At 56.7% G+C, this 15,740-nt stretch overlaps 6 protein-coding genes across 6 annotated transcripts; all 6 read left to right on the top strand.

Annotated features, from left to right (window-relative positions):
* Positions 1-440: 440 nt before the first annotated feature.
* Positions 441-2,168, top strand: LPMP_204300 (hypothetical protein; the record flags this gene model as incomplete). Its single annotated transcript, XM_010700329.1, has 1 exon — positions 441-2,168. The coding sequence occupies one exon, from the start codon at positions 441-443 to the stop codon at positions 2,166-2,168; it is 1,728 nt and encodes a 575-aa protein (XP_010698631.1).
* A 1,616-nt stretch (positions 2,169-3,784) lies between these two features.
* Positions 3,785-4,396, top strand: LPMP_204290 (hypothetical protein; the record flags this gene model as incomplete). The annotated part of the gene is made up of 1 exon (XM_010700328.1): positions 3,785-4,396. The coding sequence occupies one exon, from the start codon at positions 3,785-3,787 to the stop codon at positions 4,394-4,396; it is 612 nt and encodes a 203-aa protein (XP_010698630.1).
* A 1,062-nt stretch (positions 4,397-5,458) lies between these two features.
* Positions 5,459-8,980, top strand: LPMP_204280 (DNA repair protein BRCA2, putative; the record flags this gene model as incomplete). Its single annotated transcript, XM_010700327.1, has 1 exon — positions 5,459-8,980. One exon carries the CDS (start codon positions 5,459-5,461, stop codon positions 8,978-8,980), a length of 3,522 nt encoding a protein of 1,173 aa, XP_010698629.1.
* Positions 8,981-9,968: 988 nt separating this feature from the next.
* Positions 9,969-10,466, top strand: LPMP_204270 (anti-silencing protein asf 1-like protein; the record flags this gene model as incomplete). The annotated part of the gene is made up of 1 exon (XM_010700326.1): positions 9,969-10,466. The coding sequence occupies one exon, from the start codon at positions 9,969-9,971 to the stop codon at positions 10,464-10,466; it is 498 nt and encodes a 165-aa protein (XP_010698628.1).
* Positions 10,467-12,169: 1,703 nt separating this feature from the next.
* LPMP_204260 (hypothetical protein) lies at positions 12,170-12,778 on the top strand (the record flags this gene model as incomplete). Its single annotated transcript, XM_010700325.1, has 1 exon — positions 12,170-12,778. The coding sequence occupies one exon, from the start codon at positions 12,170-12,172 to the stop codon at positions 12,776-12,778; it is 609 nt and encodes a 202-aa protein (XP_010698627.1).
* Positions 12,779-13,843: 1,065 nt separating this feature from the next.
* On the top strand, positions 13,844-15,472 carry LPMP_204250 (phosphate-repressible phosphate permease-like protein; the record flags this gene model as incomplete). The annotated part of the gene is made up of 1 exon (XM_010700324.1): positions 13,844-15,472. The coding sequence occupies one exon, from the start codon at positions 13,844-13,846 to the stop codon at positions 15,470-15,472; it is 1,629 nt and encodes a 542-aa protein (XP_010698626.1).
* Positions 15,473-15,740: the final 268 nt, after the last annotated feature.

The following is a 15,740-nucleotide window of genomic DNA, read 5'->3' as shown; positions in this document are numbered from 1 at the left end:
CTAACCGATGCTTCCGTCCATCTTCACCTTTTCACTTTTCTTTTCGAGATGCCTGATCACCACTTCCCTACCCCTCTTCTCCCCCTTCTTGGGTTCCCTTGCGGTTTTTGTGTCACTTGACATATGCGCTGATGCCCATTTGCGTACGTCTGCCACACTGACCTAAGCAGAGCAGTTGAACTCCCTCATCGATGCTGGTGCACGTTTCGTGTTTTTCCCTCACATTTTCTTAGCAGCCAGCCGGCAGATACGTCTACGTCCCCCACCCCCCCACCGCTACTGTCACCTTATCCCATCCGTCTCTGTTTACATTTTGTCCCTACACCTATACATACGAGCCTCTCACATCTACAGCACACTGATTTTCCTCTGGTGCTTGTCTCTCCCCCTTTTCTTGCTCTCCTCTGTCTTCTCTTTGTAACTGCACCGGTCCAATCAGGATGAACCGTGGAGTAGCAGTCAAGATCAAATACTTCGATGACAACGGAGGCTGGTCCGAGCGCAAGGGCGCGGCTGCCAGCAGCGCAGTGTTTTCGCTGAAGAACATCACTGTGGCGAATGTGGACATGAATCACGTAGACATCTCGGATGTTGATCGTCTGCAGGATTTGGTCGTCACGAGTGCGCCGACGGCGGTGGTGATGCAGAACGTGTCACCAGCAACACTGAGCCGCATCAAAAGCTACAGTCAGATCCGCAAGGTCTACGCGGTGATGGAGACGAGCCGGTGTGAGCAGCAGGAGGAGAGTACCGTAGCGCTTCTCCGCCTCGGGCTGCAGTGCGAGCCGACGGAGGTACCCAAGACGGACGGAAAGCAGGCATTCCGCGCACTGGTGCAGGTGAACATCCGTATCCCCAACGGACCATCGCTCTCCATCACAGTTCTGCACATGGAGCCCGGCGCGTCCCGCCGCCTCACGTTTGCCATGGCGCTCTTGCGTGCGCACCCAAACGTGGATATCGCTGTTCTGCTCAGTAACGTGACGGAGGGCATGGTCCTCACAGAGGATCCCTACCGCGAGCTGCAGGTGAACCGTGCAGCCGCTGGCTTTGTGGATGTGATGGAGGAGGGGATGGAGCGCACCACAAACTGGTCGACGCCGTGGACGGTGTGGCTGAAGTGTCCTAAATACAGTGTGGTGGCGTCTGCAGCGGAACTGTTCGTCGGTCAGGAGCCGCGGTACCTCTCCACCACACTCGTCTTGCGTGGACAGCCAAACTCAACAATAGCGATTCCTATGCCACGCAGCGCCAAGTCTGGCCGTGGAAAGAGTCCTAGCGGACCCCCTGCACCCGGTACCCCTTCTCAGCCTCTCGCCGACCCCGCTATCCTGAGTGCAGAAACGGTGAAGACACTGATGCCGACACCGCAGACTAGCTCGTCCGCCACCGAGATCATCCAGCGCCTCATGCGGCAGCAGCAGGCCAGCCAGCCGCGGTGGAAGGCGGCGCACTCCTTCGTGCTTAAGGGCAGCGACACGAAGCTTTCCACGGCAGAAACGATGTACGACGCATCTAGCCACTTTGCGAACGCCAATGACGCAGTGGACGCTCTGAACTCGAAGGCACTGAACTGGCCTGCTGAGTTCTGCGTTGTGCAAAACACGGTGCTATGCGCCGACACGGTGTCTCACTGTGACCGCCAGGCCTTCCGCCGCTACGTCCGCGACAACAAGACGAACGTCAGCCTCAGCTCACAGCTCTTTGCGGCCACTACCGCCTTCGCAGCGGCCGTGGCAGCTGCCCCGGTTATCACCTCGGTGACTGCAGCTTCTGTGGGGCTCCCCGCCGGCGCCATCCCAGGCGACAAACAGTGGCCTAAGGCAACGAACGTGCGCAGCGAGATGGAGGAGTTCTTGAACTTCCAGCGGCAGCTGAAGGAGTCGGTGCGGCGGGAGTGGAGTGAGTCATGCTGCGTGAGCGTGTATCAGATAACGCCGCGAGAGATGAAGTTCAACATCACCCCCGCCATCGGCTTGGCAAAGGATAATCTAAAGAAGGCGATTCACTACCTCAATCACGCCAAGGCAGCCTCGAAAGAGACAAACCCCTTGCATGACTACCCGTATGACTATGCCCTCTTGTTCTCCGTGGAGCGACAAGGTTACTGGCTGATTGCTGCGACGAATGTCCCGTGTGACATCGTGGCCTGCCGCATGGTTGTGTAGCCCCATGGGGCCTGCTGGCTGTTGGAGGTGGGCCTCACACGCCCCCTTCGGTGCCTCCTACGCGCAGGCGCTGACACCGTTGTTTGTGTGTCGATTGCAGTGCAGCGGGAAGCATTCATTTCTGTATTCGATTTTCTGTGAGTGCTCAGTGTCACCGGAGTCACCTGTTAGCATTTTCTCTTTTGTCTGTTTTGCTGTCTGCCGTTGTTCGTGTGTGCATGCGTGTGTGCGAGTGTGTTTCGCACGGCTGCTGGTTGCGTGCTGTGGTATAATGCTCTGCTTCATGGTGTCTACGCTCAGCTTTCTGTTGGCCAGTCGACGGGGCCGCTAAGATGATACATGTCTTTCACTCGTCATGGCTCTCCGCGTGTCAGCTCACTCTCTCTCTGTTCACTGATTTTCTTCGTGCTTGATTTGTGGTGTGTTGTACAGTTGCCGGGTGTGCTGTTCTCTGTCTTCCTCTCGGTGTTTGAAGGTGTGGTTTGGTGTGCTCGAGGAGCAATGTGGACCTCTCGCTCTTGTGTTGGTGGTTCTGTGCTGGCAGCGTGTGTGCACTTTGACCGGCAGCCCAGGGACGCGGCTCTCTCGCCTTTGTCCACCTCCTCTGTCTCGTCTTGCACCTCTTTTTTTCCCTCCTTGGCTCGGTCTTTGCTCCTTTGTTTTCCCTGTTCGATGCTTTATTTTTTTTTTTTCTTGGCAGGCGTGTGTGTGTGTGTGCCTCTCCGAGATTGCCCTGCGATCCTTCGTCGCGTGCTCATCTGCGTTTATTGGTAGTGATGCGGGTGTGCGCGTCTTTTTTTCCTTTCGAGCAACCGACGTGGCGGTTGCGCGGATTGTGTTCGATAGCGGCGCACACAAGCAGCGGCAGATGTCGGAGTCAAACTGCTTCCTCTCTCTCTTTTTCTTTGTTCTGGTTGAGTGTATTTCATTCGTGCAGTTACGTGTGATGCTGTGTGCACCTGTTCTTTGCCCTTTCTCTTCCTCCTCGTTTCACTTCGTTCTCTGTCTCTCAGTCCTTGTCATAAGCCAAAAGCGCCTCTACCTCTCCCCCTTCCCTCTCAGTCAACGGAGTGTACTTCACCATCGACAGCGAAGAGACCCGGAAACATAGTGTGGCGAAGATGCCGATCGGCGAAGTCGTTGAGGGTGTGGGGCAGGTCACCCTCACGTAGGAAGAGATGGAATGCGCACGGAGGCAAAAAGCGAGAAGCTCGCCCGCCTGAAAGGGGAGAGAAGCTGCGAGTGGGCATTTGGGGGACAGACGGCCCCTATGAAGGCAGCGACTTTTATGCGGTGGGGCCAAAGCGTCGTCACCGATGCAGTCCAGCTCTTTTGTATGTGCCCCCCCCTCTCTCTCTCTTAGTCCTTCCTAGAAAACATCGTGTGCCATTTACCCCGCTTCATATTCGCATCTCTATCGTTTTTTTCTTTTCCTTTTCCCTTTCCGTCCCATCTCTGTGGATCTCGTTCCTGGAACACATCGCTGTTCTTCACCTCTTTACCGCTTCCATTCACTTCTTGGTGAATATTACGAAGACCACCGGCTTTTAAAGCAGGGCTCACTCCATAACAGCAACGATAAGGAGAGAGTACTTTGAGTGCGGGAGACTCCTTTCATGCTCTCCTCTGGGACCCCTTTGCATGGTGTGGAGTGGCCGCCCAGTTTGCTCTTCACCGTCAAGCGACACCTCGACCACGTAGAGGATGCGGTGAGGCCTAGTATTCCGCCGATGCCATCGTCGGCACCGACCATCTACGACTTCTTCGAGGTGCACCATGACGCAATTGGAGGGGAAATGCTACGCAGCGGGTTTGATGCCGCGATAACTGAGTGCTGCACTGCCTTTCTCATGGGTGTGCTGGAGCAGTCTTGCTCCTTGTCGTTTCTGCTGTCGCGGGAGCGGCGCATCATCGCCATGACAGTGCGCCAGGTAGAGAAACGCTTGCTGAGTAAGGGACGCTCGAATGTGATGGACTCCAAGCGACGCCGCCTGGATGAGAAGGCGGCAAGCGAGCCGCGATACGCCCGGGTACTGACGCTCGAGTACCTGCTGCGACTCTACGTGTCGCTGCCAATGATTCTAGAGCACTACAACAAGCTGGGCAGTGCAAGCATGCCTTCGTATGCCACAGCCCCACTCTGGTGCTTCATTAACATCACCATGCGAATTTTGAGTGCCGACCCACAGCTCTTTTCCCCAATCACGCAGTACGTTCCACTGCGATGATAGACGCCTTACGGAGGGTTCTGTACATCAGATTGGGAGCGAGTGAAGCGCACGAGGCTACAACTTGCGTTGTCTCTACTCGATTACACGGTACACTCATGCATCGCTTATGCGAAGAGCGCGGCCACAGCGCGCAGAACATGCGCCTCCTCCTAAAGACACCTCTTTCCTTTCTTTCTCAGTCTTTCCTCTTGCCACTTACGCTGTCACGCCTTGAGGGGCGGAGAGCGAGAGCAAGCGCTTGCCCGCTCAGGAGAATGTGTCACTCCACGTAGCTGAGGCGTTTCGCTGCAGTGCACTTCCATGTGCGGAGAGTCTTCAAAGCAGAAGCGCTTTGGGCGAAGTCGGCGGTGGGGAGGGGGTGGGCTGGCAAAAGATTATTCCTCCGTCGAGCTGGACTAATCCTTCGCTCCACTGCAGCATGGGCTCTGTCCTTCTCTCTCGTTCTCTGCTGAGAGTAGGTGGACCGCTGGCAAACACACGCGAGCGCTTTTCCCCTCTCCATTTCGCCAGCCGCACCCCTTCAGACTCCCCCTCCTCGTGCCTTACATTTTTACTTTTCCTCCGCGATTCGCGACCTCTGCTTCTCTCTCTTGGCTCGCTGCTGTCAAGGGGGCACCGGCGTCACAGACACTCGTGCACCGCTGAGATGGAAAACACCCTCACCACCACAACAGCGAACAAGGCAAACAAGGAGCACAGTACCCACAGAACGCGTGCAAGCGACCGTCTCATCGCCAGTGATACATTTCCTCTTTGCCGCCTCTCCCTACTGGACGTATTTTCTTCATCTTCCCGTCTCTGCCTGCTTTCCCTTCTATTTCTTGCAGTACTTTGTCTCTCTCTATCCTCCCCCTCTCGTTCCGCTGCATGCGGCCCGCAAAGCATCAGTGGGTGTGAACACTACAGAGGTCAGTGTGTGTGTGTGTGTGCGTGTGTGTGTGTGTGTGTGTGTGTGTGCTGCGAACGCGGGGCGGATGCGCTTGCAACGTATTTCACACTTGTTCCACACAGAGGGTCTAGAAGAGGCACGCGTACGACGTCTCGCTCTTCACGACTGCGATGAAGGTGATTGCATGTCCGCACTGCACCTTTATCAACCTACCAAGTAAGGTGAAGTGCGGAGTTTGTCTTCGACTGTTGCGGAAGCGCGAGAGTAACGTAGATGATGGCTCCACCACATCAGCCCACAGAGAACGGAAGGAGGCTCAGCCACCGACATTCACCTCCCCTGAGCACGGGACGTCGAAGCAGCATAGTGAGCACGACTCGCCAGAAACTTGCGAGTTATATGTGCGAGACAGCACGGCAAGGTCTCTAATGCCGCCAGTCGCGCCGGAGAGCAGCATGGAGGCTACTGTCCATGTTGTCCAACCACCCGATGTGGAAGCCATTTCGGCACCCCCTCCGGTGGTCACGACGCTGTTTTCCACGGCATCTGGCAAGCCAGTGACGGTACGCCGCGAGTCTCTTCAGAAGGTGGCAGAGCGACTGGGGGACCTGACCGACCTTGATGTGGCGGCGCGCGTGCCGGCGCTGTTTAACACTGACAACGGGAAGGCAGCTACTGTGCCGAAGACATCCCTGGCGAAGGCCCCGCCCTCTGCAGATGGCCGGGGAGCCGCTGCGGCGCGATCCACAAGCGCACTCACCCTTTTAGCTACACCCGGCAGTGCGCCGGTGACAGTGCCGGCCGTGGCTTTGCCGAAGCCTCCTGAGCCCTTGGAGCTGAGGTCGCTCTTGGACAAATGTGAGATCGCTAACACCGGCGCCGTGCACAGTGCCGTGGGACCTCGGCAAACGCCACGAGCAGCGGCTCCGCCAACGGGTTTGACAACAAGTTCACCTGAACACAGCTTTCGCGCACCCGCACCTCACATCATCGGGGGCCAACGACGTGGCTTTGTGCCTCCGCAGCGGCGCTGCACTGCAGAAGCGCTCGCAAAGCCATCCGCCACGGCACCGCAGATTCAGCCCACTGTGCTTACGGCTTTGCGATTCAACCCAGATGCGTGCTCGTGCCGTAGCGTAGCCCCCAGCCCATCGCTGTCGTCCATCACATCGCTAGCCTTTTCCTTCAAGGGAAGTGATTGCGGCAGTGTTCTGGGAGCCTTGCTGGGCGCGAGCAGCACTGAAACGGTACAAGTCGGCCAATGGCACGCGATGCTGATCAAGCTCGGCGCCAGCCCTAATCACTGCACGATCAAGTGGTGCCGCCATGCGCTCGTGTCGGCGATGGCTCGGATGCACTTCATGGCGACAGCCTCATCCGGCGCATTGTCGAGCGCCTTTTCCCCTCTCACGGTTCTCCTGTGCGTCATGCAGATGTACAACGCAGAGATGGTGAATGGCGAGCGCCCGGCGCTACGCAAGATGGTGGAGGGCGACATTTCCAGCACCTCCTTGGTGGTGTTGTGTATGAGCTCCATTTGCGAGGAGCGCAACTCGCCGCACATGCGTATCGTCACCCTTTCTGACGGCGTTTACCATCTCAAGGTGACATGTGACGTTCCGCTAAGTAGTTTGATTCGTGAAGGAGTGCTGCGACCTGGGCAAAGGATGGCGGTGTGCGGTGCCAAGTCGCTTCTGCATGGACAGTGCGCCCCAACTGAGTGCGAGGAACAGGTGGTCCTTAGTATTAACTACAACTGCGTGCGGGCGGTGGCTCAACAGACCCCGCTGGGTGTGTGCAACGGAGAGCCGCTTCCGTTGCCCTTGTCGCTCGTGCACCCGCTTGGTGGACTTGTGCCGGCAATCGAAGGTGTGGTGGCACGAGTCTTGCCGTCGTTCTTCATTTCGCAGGAGGTGGAGGCGTCGGCAACCACCGCCGATGGCGCACCTGACGTGCGCCATCGCGTTGTCAAAACGGTGCGTAGCACTCACGCCCAGCTGCAGGTAAGCGACCGCCTGCGCAGGGAGGTAGAGGCGCCAGCAGGTGGCGACGCAGCCGAGCCGAAGCCACTTTTACGAGTAACTTCGCTGCTCGTTGTCAATGACAAGGCCGAGGCTCTCCTGCAGCAGTGGGAGAGGGTGGACGAGCGTGCTTTACTAACCGACGACGATGAGGGTACATCGCTGCCGGTGGAGGGAAGCTGGGTCACGCTGTATGCGGTCAACCCTGCCAAGTCGCGCACCGCCGCGACGCCGTTCTCGCGAGCAAAGTTGTTCTTCTCGTCTCGGAAACTCCATTACGTTCCGTCCAAGGGCCCACTTCAGCACTTGCGACGCATTTGGCAGTCCACCACGGACTACAGTTCCATCACTGGGGTCGGCGATGTAGCCGACGTGTGTGGTCTCTACATGGGCAGCCACAGAAATAACCAGGGCACTTTCGTCCTCCTGCTGATGCGCAACGACACATACGCATTTCTTCAGATTCCTGCACCGTCTGTGGGGAGGGTGCTGTCGCTCCCTATCCCAACGACAGAGCGACTTCCTCTGGTGCTCCTGAATGCGACGTTTCTTACTGGCGAAGATTCCGTTGCCGGCTCTGACTGTTGCCGACTCTTCGCCAATGAGTACACGGTGCTCCTCCAGCGATCCATGCAGGCAAACTTGAAGGAGGCTTTGGAGACGGCCGCGCAACTTCGCGGATTGGTCGATGCTGTCCCACAGAAGTACGCCTCTCGCAGAGCGGAGGTGTTTCGGTGCCTTGATGAGGGCGATCCAAGTGGCGGCTTGGGCTTCAGCAGCACCACCCTGTCCAGCTGTGGCGCCCTCTCCGCACCAGAAGTGCCACCGAACGTTTGGCGTGATGCGCCCCCGGTGAACTCAGGCGCTGCAGCGACACCCCCGATGCCTCAACAGAGGGAAGGGAGACTGCCGTACTACCTGCGCCAAGATAACAACAGCAGACGAACCGGCAAGCTACAGGGAGTGGTGCTATCTTCCTCTATTCCCCTCATTCCTGCTGGCCCGACTGCGATTCAGGGTCCTTACGGCGCTACCACAGTCCACCCCGGCGTATGTGAGTCGCTTACGCGGCCGCCCAACTTGGTTGTTGCTGATCGTAGTCACCACTACGGCAATATAGCAGACCTGATGTTTCTTTTTGACCCTCCGCTCAATCGACGCGCATGGCACCCCCTCACAGACCCTATCCAGGCCACCCACGCCAGCGCCGCGCAACAAGGTGAACACTTCAAGTATGTTCAGCTGTGCTGGCGCCTTTCAGCGGACTCGGCCGATGACATGACATGCAGGCTGGGAGAGATCAGCGCTCTCGGCACTGTTCTGGAGAGCGTGTGCCCTTTGCAGGAGCTCTGCTCCGTCATCGCAGACGAACGGCACATTGACGTCTCGCTGGCGAGGAGCGAGCGGCTTCTGCAGTGGCGCCGGCAGGATGCCCTGTCGGTGTGGTGGCGGTTCTTCACCAACTCGCGTGTTCTCGACACTCCCGCCGACTTAGATGGTGCTTCTAGCCAGTACCTGTGGTGGCTGCCTGTGGAGTGGGCAGAGGCGATGAGAACAGTAAACGCAAAACTTCAGCTTGCCTTCTTTTTCTTCTCCCTCAGTGGTGAGGTGCTCCGTCATGTGCGCCTCATCTCTGACTGCTGCAACGTGGCAGAGCTCCCGTGCGACTAAGGACGGAAATTACTACGTGTGGACTCCCCTTCGCGGACGAGCACTCTCAAGACCCTGTGGTGCCCAGTAGCCGCGATGCAGAGGCAAACTGTCGTTGCTGAGTAAGACCAGTGTTGCCTCTCACGCGTGTGTGGGTGTATGCTGGAGTGGAGCAGTGCTTGTGCGACGGCCAGCTTGCTGCGACCGCGCTGCATCGTCAACGCTCCACTGTTGTTGTAAGCGATTGATGATGTCTCACAGGTGCAACCTCGCAAGAAGTCGCAGCACGCGCGTACGGCCAGCGTTGGAGGCTCCAAAAAAAAAAAAACGAACAATGAAAACAAAAATTTCACCAATGGCGACGACTCACATGTGCCTTCATCTCTATATCGCTACCCCGTCTCTTTCTTTCCCCGCTCTTTGTGTTCTCTTGCATCGACGTCACTGACACACTCACGCGCATCCATCCACCTACCACCGATCTTACTGTGTGTGGTCGCCACAGAGCTTTTTTTCTTTTCCCTTTCCTACAGTTAATCAAGGACTTTGCGCTCGAACGGAACGTTATCACTCCCTTCGATTTGATCACATAAAGAATCACAAGAAGCACAGCGCGTCAAGTGCGTTGCACCTCCAGCCTAGTGCTGTGGCGCACTGTTGCAGGTACCCACTCGTCATCGGCCCCGCCTGTCCACTGAGTGAAGAGATTACTTTCGCTTCTGTGTTCTGCCGTACCGTACCGAGCCTCTCCATTTCCTTCCCTTCATCTTTTATTCTTAAAGGGTTCGCACACAGACGTTTGGCTTAATTCTACCACAAGCGATACTCTGTAAACACGCTGGACCGTAGTGCGAGCCGAAGCAGTGCGTGCCCCCCCCCATCGAGGCAGTCTTGGCGTTCTGCTCTTTTTTCTTTGCTGGTCTTCCTTTCCTCTCGCTGTGCGCGCACTCTCTCGACGGTTTGAGTGACCTCCACATCCAGGCGAGGGAGACCCTTACAGACCGCAATAATGGCCGATCCCGTGCTGCAGTTGTTAGAAATTGAGCTGCTCGGGGAGAACCCAGATGCGTACACGAGCCAGTTTCAGTGGCGAATGCGTATGGAGGCGGCGGCGAGTTTGCCCGACGCCGTCTCCGTCTCCTTCGTGTGGGTCGGCAGCGCTTCGTCGTCACAGTACGACCAGGTGCTCGACGACTTCGAAGTTGGACCGCTGGAGCAGGGTGTCACGGAGTTCACCCTAGAATGCGATGCCCCACAGATGGAGCTGGTACCCACGGAGGATGTGCTAGGCGTGACAATTTTGCTCATCTCGTTTCAGTACCGAAGGCAGGAGTTTCTGCGCGTGGGCTACTACACCCAAGTAGCATACTTTGATGCGCAGCTTAACCAGAACCCCCCGCCGCTGCCGCAGCGCGAGTTGCTCGGTAGATTTGTTGCCATGCCGCAACCAGCTGTCACGGTTACCCCGATTGAATGGGGTTCATATGGGCCACAGCCAGCGACCTAGGATGAGTGATCGTGGGAGGGGGGAGGGAGGGAGGGAGGGGCTATCTTGTCGATCACTGAGGAGGAACAAGAGAAAACCAAGACTCTTGTTTATTCGAGAGAGAACGACAGTATTCGCCATTGCTGCCCTCACATGTTGTCATTGCTGGCTCTTGTGAAGCAGCGAGTGCACTCTCGCCGAAATGTTGGGGCGGAGTCTCACTCTCTTCCTTCCCCACAGAAACACAGAGAGAGAGAGAAAGCGGTGCGCCAGATTTACCTTCTGGTCTTTCCTCTGGAAGAGCGTGCGGTGGTGGATCCTCCAGTTGCACTGACGTTCGGCGTCTCCTGCAGGTGTTTTGAAGGACCCCTTCTCACTCTCTTTCCTGTTTTTTTTTCTTTTCCACCACATCCTTCTCCCTGCGTCTCGGCGGAAGGGTGAGGAAGGCACACACACACACCCACACCCACACCATAGAAGCGTACGTGCGAGATGTGCGGGTGCCTCGTTGTAGTTGTTGGGTATGCTCGGAGGCATCGAGCGTTTGTTTTGGTACATCGCATAGATGAACTGGTTTCGTTTTTCGCTTCCATCTCTTTCAGTTTTCATTTTGCTTGTAGCCGCTGGACGCCATAGTGATGACACTCTTCTCCTCCGCTGAACACCTCGTCGGCTGTGCGTGCCTGCGTGTTTGTTCATGTGTGTTTTTTTTGCGTTTGGTATGGTGAGTGCGCGTGCACGGATATGGTGGCGTGAGCGTGGCAAGATGCAAAGCTAAAAATGAAGCAATGAGCTATGCGAGCGCCTCAGGTGCCACTAAAAGGAGCAGATGTGAAGGACACGTCCGCGGTAGTTTTACCCCCTTGGTGTTCCCCCGTTGTTTCTTTGCGTGCTGGGCGACACCCCCTCCCCCGCTGCTCTGCGACTCTCTGTGAGGGAGAACTGGCACATGCGCACTGCAGCGTGAGAGCATCGATACAAGGTGGCGGGGTGCTTGTGGTATACAAGAGAAAGGAGCCGCCATGCGCGCACTCTTTTCCAGACGGCGTGCTGTACTTTTGCCAGTCATAGAAGCCAAGGAAGCGGAAATCGACCTCACCGTCTCCCGATGCGCGTTTTACCTTCACTGTATTATTCGCCCTCCTCCCCCTCCCCCTCACATTTTTTTTCTCCTTCTGTGCACTGATGCATTTCTTGCGCTTCCAATCTGTTCCGCGAGCGCTCTCCTTACGCCTGCATTTACGTTGCCTCGGCCAACTGAGAGACCACAGGGAAGGCGCTGCTCACTGGGGTGGCCATCGTTCAGTTAGGCGCTTTCGCCCGTCCTTGGCTTGTTCCCTCATACCGACAACACCTCCCCCTCTGAAAGGTAAGGGTTGTGCTGAGTAGCAGGCGCTTCCGTCGGAAAGGCACCGCAACATAGATTCTCAGGTTTGTATCTGCCAACGCAGCTCGAACCGTAGACAACCAGGCCAATAATGCTCTCTGCAGGTGACATACACGCATTTGTTCGCGACGAGCGCGCGTGGAAGCGTGCGGCGCAGAAACCGCTTCATGATGATGGTCTTGCTCCTGGCGCGATCTGCAGCAAAGAGAGCAACTGGCTGGTCTTCCGCCGTGGAACAAGTGACAATGCCTTTTCCTTGAGGTTCGCCAACACCCTTCGCAGCTCCACTTTCACTGACAGCTGTGGCACCACCGCTCTGTTCCAAACACACTTGACGATGCCGCGGCAGCGCTGGAACAACAGCGGACGCTGCGAGTCGGACAACTCGTACGCCGATCCCTTGCAACAGCTCCTTGCACGCAACCTACAGAGAAAGGGAGCCGCAGCTGTGCTGAGCAAGAGGAGGGTGTCACAGCTTGCACGCCCGTCCTGCATCAGCCCTGTTGCTCGAGAGGCGCGTCGCCGAAGCGAACTCATGCGCTCGGCACAGGAGTTGATGGATCTGGAGCGATACGAACGCCGCCAGCTGATGGAAGTGGCGAGGAATCGTTTTCACGTTATGACGTGCGCCTTCTTTGGAGCCGCCGTAAGGAATATGATCGCATGTGAGCTTAGCGAGCGAAAAGCGCTGTTCCGTGAATGGCAGCAGGCACAGCGCGATATGGGGGCATTAATAGACCGTGAGTTCTCGAAGCTCACACTGATGACGCCGCATAAGTTCAAGGCAGTCTGTCGGCTAATCCGTTCCGAGACTGTCATGCGCAGGAGACTTCAAGTGACCGAAGCGCAGGACCGAGATTTGTACGCGCATTTCATGTACCTCGAGCAACTGAAGGCACTGGGGAGCGACTTGAACGAGTACCGTCGCCGTATTGCGCTGCATTAGGCCGCTCTGCTGTGGTCATGCGCGCACAACAAGGTGGAGTTGAACACGCCGCCGTTGCATGTGGGGACGTCTTCAATGCGGCGCCTGTCGTTCACCTCAGTGGAAGACGGCTGCGACGGCGACCGAGATGGTGTAGACTGGCGTTAGAGGACACATTTTTCCTTTTGCTCATAGATGTAACGGGTGCACAACGAAGGGCGCATTGTTCGCTTCTGTCTTTTTTCGGTCTGCTTCGGAAGCGTCGTTGTGCGACTCGGTCTTTTTCACTTGCAAGCCAATTCGAAGTGGACGCCTGGGCGCAATGAACACAGCGGAGTACAACCACGTTCCACCAGCGCCGCATGAGACGCACACCCACACCCACACCCACACACACACACACACACACACACGCACACTCATCCATACTGGCGACTAGGGAGAGCACTGAAAAAGCCGTTCAACTCGCCTGCTGCCTTTTTTTCTCTCCATTCGACTGGCTTTGGGAGTTGCGCAAAGGTGTTTTGAGGTCTGAGACGCGGCTCTGACTAAACCTCCACGTGTGCTCTTCTTCCTCTTCCCTGTTCGGTGGAATAGGGTGTGTGCCTGTGTGTGTGCGTGCGTGCAGGCACATTATTTTTCCCAGTCGCACTCTTGACTGCTACCTTGCACGCTTTGCCTACTGAAACTGCACGGCCTCTTTTCTCTTCTCTTCTTGGCAACGCACTTTTCGTGTGCTTTCTCGTCGTTCGCTCTTTCAGCGTGCACTCGTGACACCATCGTTCGTGAAGAAGACGTACACCGCCTTTTTCCCCGGTGCTGCCTCAACTTGCTCTTACTGCCTCCCTCCAAAAGACCCCACAACGCAGCGGAGGAGGCCACCGCTGTCACACTGGCTGCACTTGGAGCTGTGGGCTTCTCTACTACAGCCAATCACCTTGCCGGCGGCCTGAGTGGGTGGAGGAGTTGGGGGGTGGTGGCACCTCGAAACACTCTTTCACGCCGGCTCTCCCAGTGCGGACATTTCTTACGGGCTCCACCGTTGCTTCCCAGTTCTTCGCACACTCATGCATTTGGCAGTCGACCATGGCGCGGCCATTTTTCTGGATTGTGGTCGTCGGCGCCTTTGTATCGTTCTTGACCGGCGCAGGCGTTGGCATGAATGACCTTAGCAACGCCTTTGGGACCACCTACGGAGCGAAGGTTCTCACGCTGTCTCAAATTGTCCTTCTTGCATCGGTATGCGAATTCGTGGGTGCTGTGAGCCTGGGCAGTGCAGTGACAGCGACCATATCAGGAGGGATCGCCAAGCCCGCCGACTTCGAGGATCACCCTTACATATTTATGTACGGCATGCTGTGTGCCTGCGGTGCGGCCTTCTGCTGGCTTGTCATCGCAACGTGGCTGACGCTTCCGGTGTCCTCCACCCACAGCATCTGCGGAGGCGTCATAGGCTTTGCTCTGGTGTACGGTGGGGTTGACTCGGTGAGCTGGGCCGACAATCAAGACGAGTTCCCCTTCGTGAAGGGTGTAGTCCCGATCATCGCCTCGTGGTTTATTTCACCGCTCTTCACAGGCGTAGTGGCAGCCGTCATCTTCGGCTCTGTTCGCTGGTTTGTACTTCGGCATGCAAACTCCGTGCAGCGAGCCATCCTGACACTTCCCATCATCGTCGCCATCACATTTTTCCTCGAGTCCTTCTTTGTCCTCTTCAAGGGTGCTCAGGGTCGCCTGCACTGGGATGTGGACCATGCGGCGTGGGTGGCCATGTGGATTGCCACTGTCTCTGGCGGGCTTTCTTGTGGCTTTGTCCCGCTGCTGAAATGGCGTGTAGAGCGGATGGAACATCGGGTGGAGGTGCTGGTCCAGCAGCATGTCTCCACACCAGACAATGTCGAGAACGAGATGGAGCTCCATCGCTGTGTTGACGAGCTACCAACTGATCGTGGCTGGACAGAACAGCGTGAAGCTGTGGAGCCCGCGTGCGCCGCTCCAGTGTCGTCGCCACTGCCATCATGGCCACCGGCTTCCTCGTGCGCCCCGGCACAGAGCCGCTGCAGTGATGATAACTACGACAAGACAGAGACCGCCCCTGGAGCGGTCCTGCGCAAAGACGCTGGTATTGAGGACAATGCCACTCTTTCGCTACGCGAGCTGCACACCGTCACGGCTAGTGGACTGGAAGTGCAGCTGTACAACACCCAAGCGGAAATGGTGTACCGCTACTTACAGGTCTTTACTGCCATCTGCGCATCTTTTGCGCATGGGGCCAGTGATGTCAGCAATGCTGTCGGTCCGCTCGCCGCAATCAACTCTGTGTACCAGACCAGGTCGATACAGGCAACATCGTTGATTCCCGTATGGGTTTTGTGTTTGGGCGGTGCTGGTCTTGTAATCGGCTTGTCAACCTTTGGTGTTCGCCTCATGCGGCTCCTTGGCGAGCAGATCACCGTTATCACACCTAGCCGAGGCTTCTCGGCGGAGTTGTCTGCTGCATTGGTGGTGTCCTTTGCTTCTTGCTATGGAATCCCTGTGTCATCCACGCACTGCATTACGGGCGCTGTTATTGGGATTAGTATGATGGATGTTGGCGTTCTCAACGTTCGCTGGATGATGGTGCTCAAGATGTACGGTGGGTGGGTCTTTACTATGGTGTTCACGGCGCTGATGTCTGCCATCTTCTTCGCTCAAGGCATTAATGCACCTTCTCGATAACATGTTGAGTGCTTTCAGGGGACGAGTGGAGAGAATGGGAACGGAAACACACCTACGGACTGCACATCGAATTCACTCTTGAGTTGCATGTGAGGAGACCCCGCTTCCAATTTTGGTGGACAATTTTCACCCTTGCATCGGTGGATGAGCACATCTGCTTTTCCCTCAACCACTGATACCGCTCTCCTTTTCGCAATGGCGTTGCTTTTTTCTTTCTTGCTTGCACCCCGATGACGGTGGACGCCACAGGGTGGCATCCGGGGCTCAA

The sequence above is a fragment of the Leishmania panamensis genome (genome assembly GCF_000755165.1).
Source record: "Leishmania panamensis strain MHOM/PA/94/PSC-1 chromosome 20 sequence".
Lineage (NCBI taxonomy): Eukaryota > Euglenozoa > Kinetoplastea > Trypanosomatida > Trypanosomatidae > Leishmania > Leishmania panamensis.
This window is presented reverse-complemented; position numbering and strand designations above follow the sequence as displayed.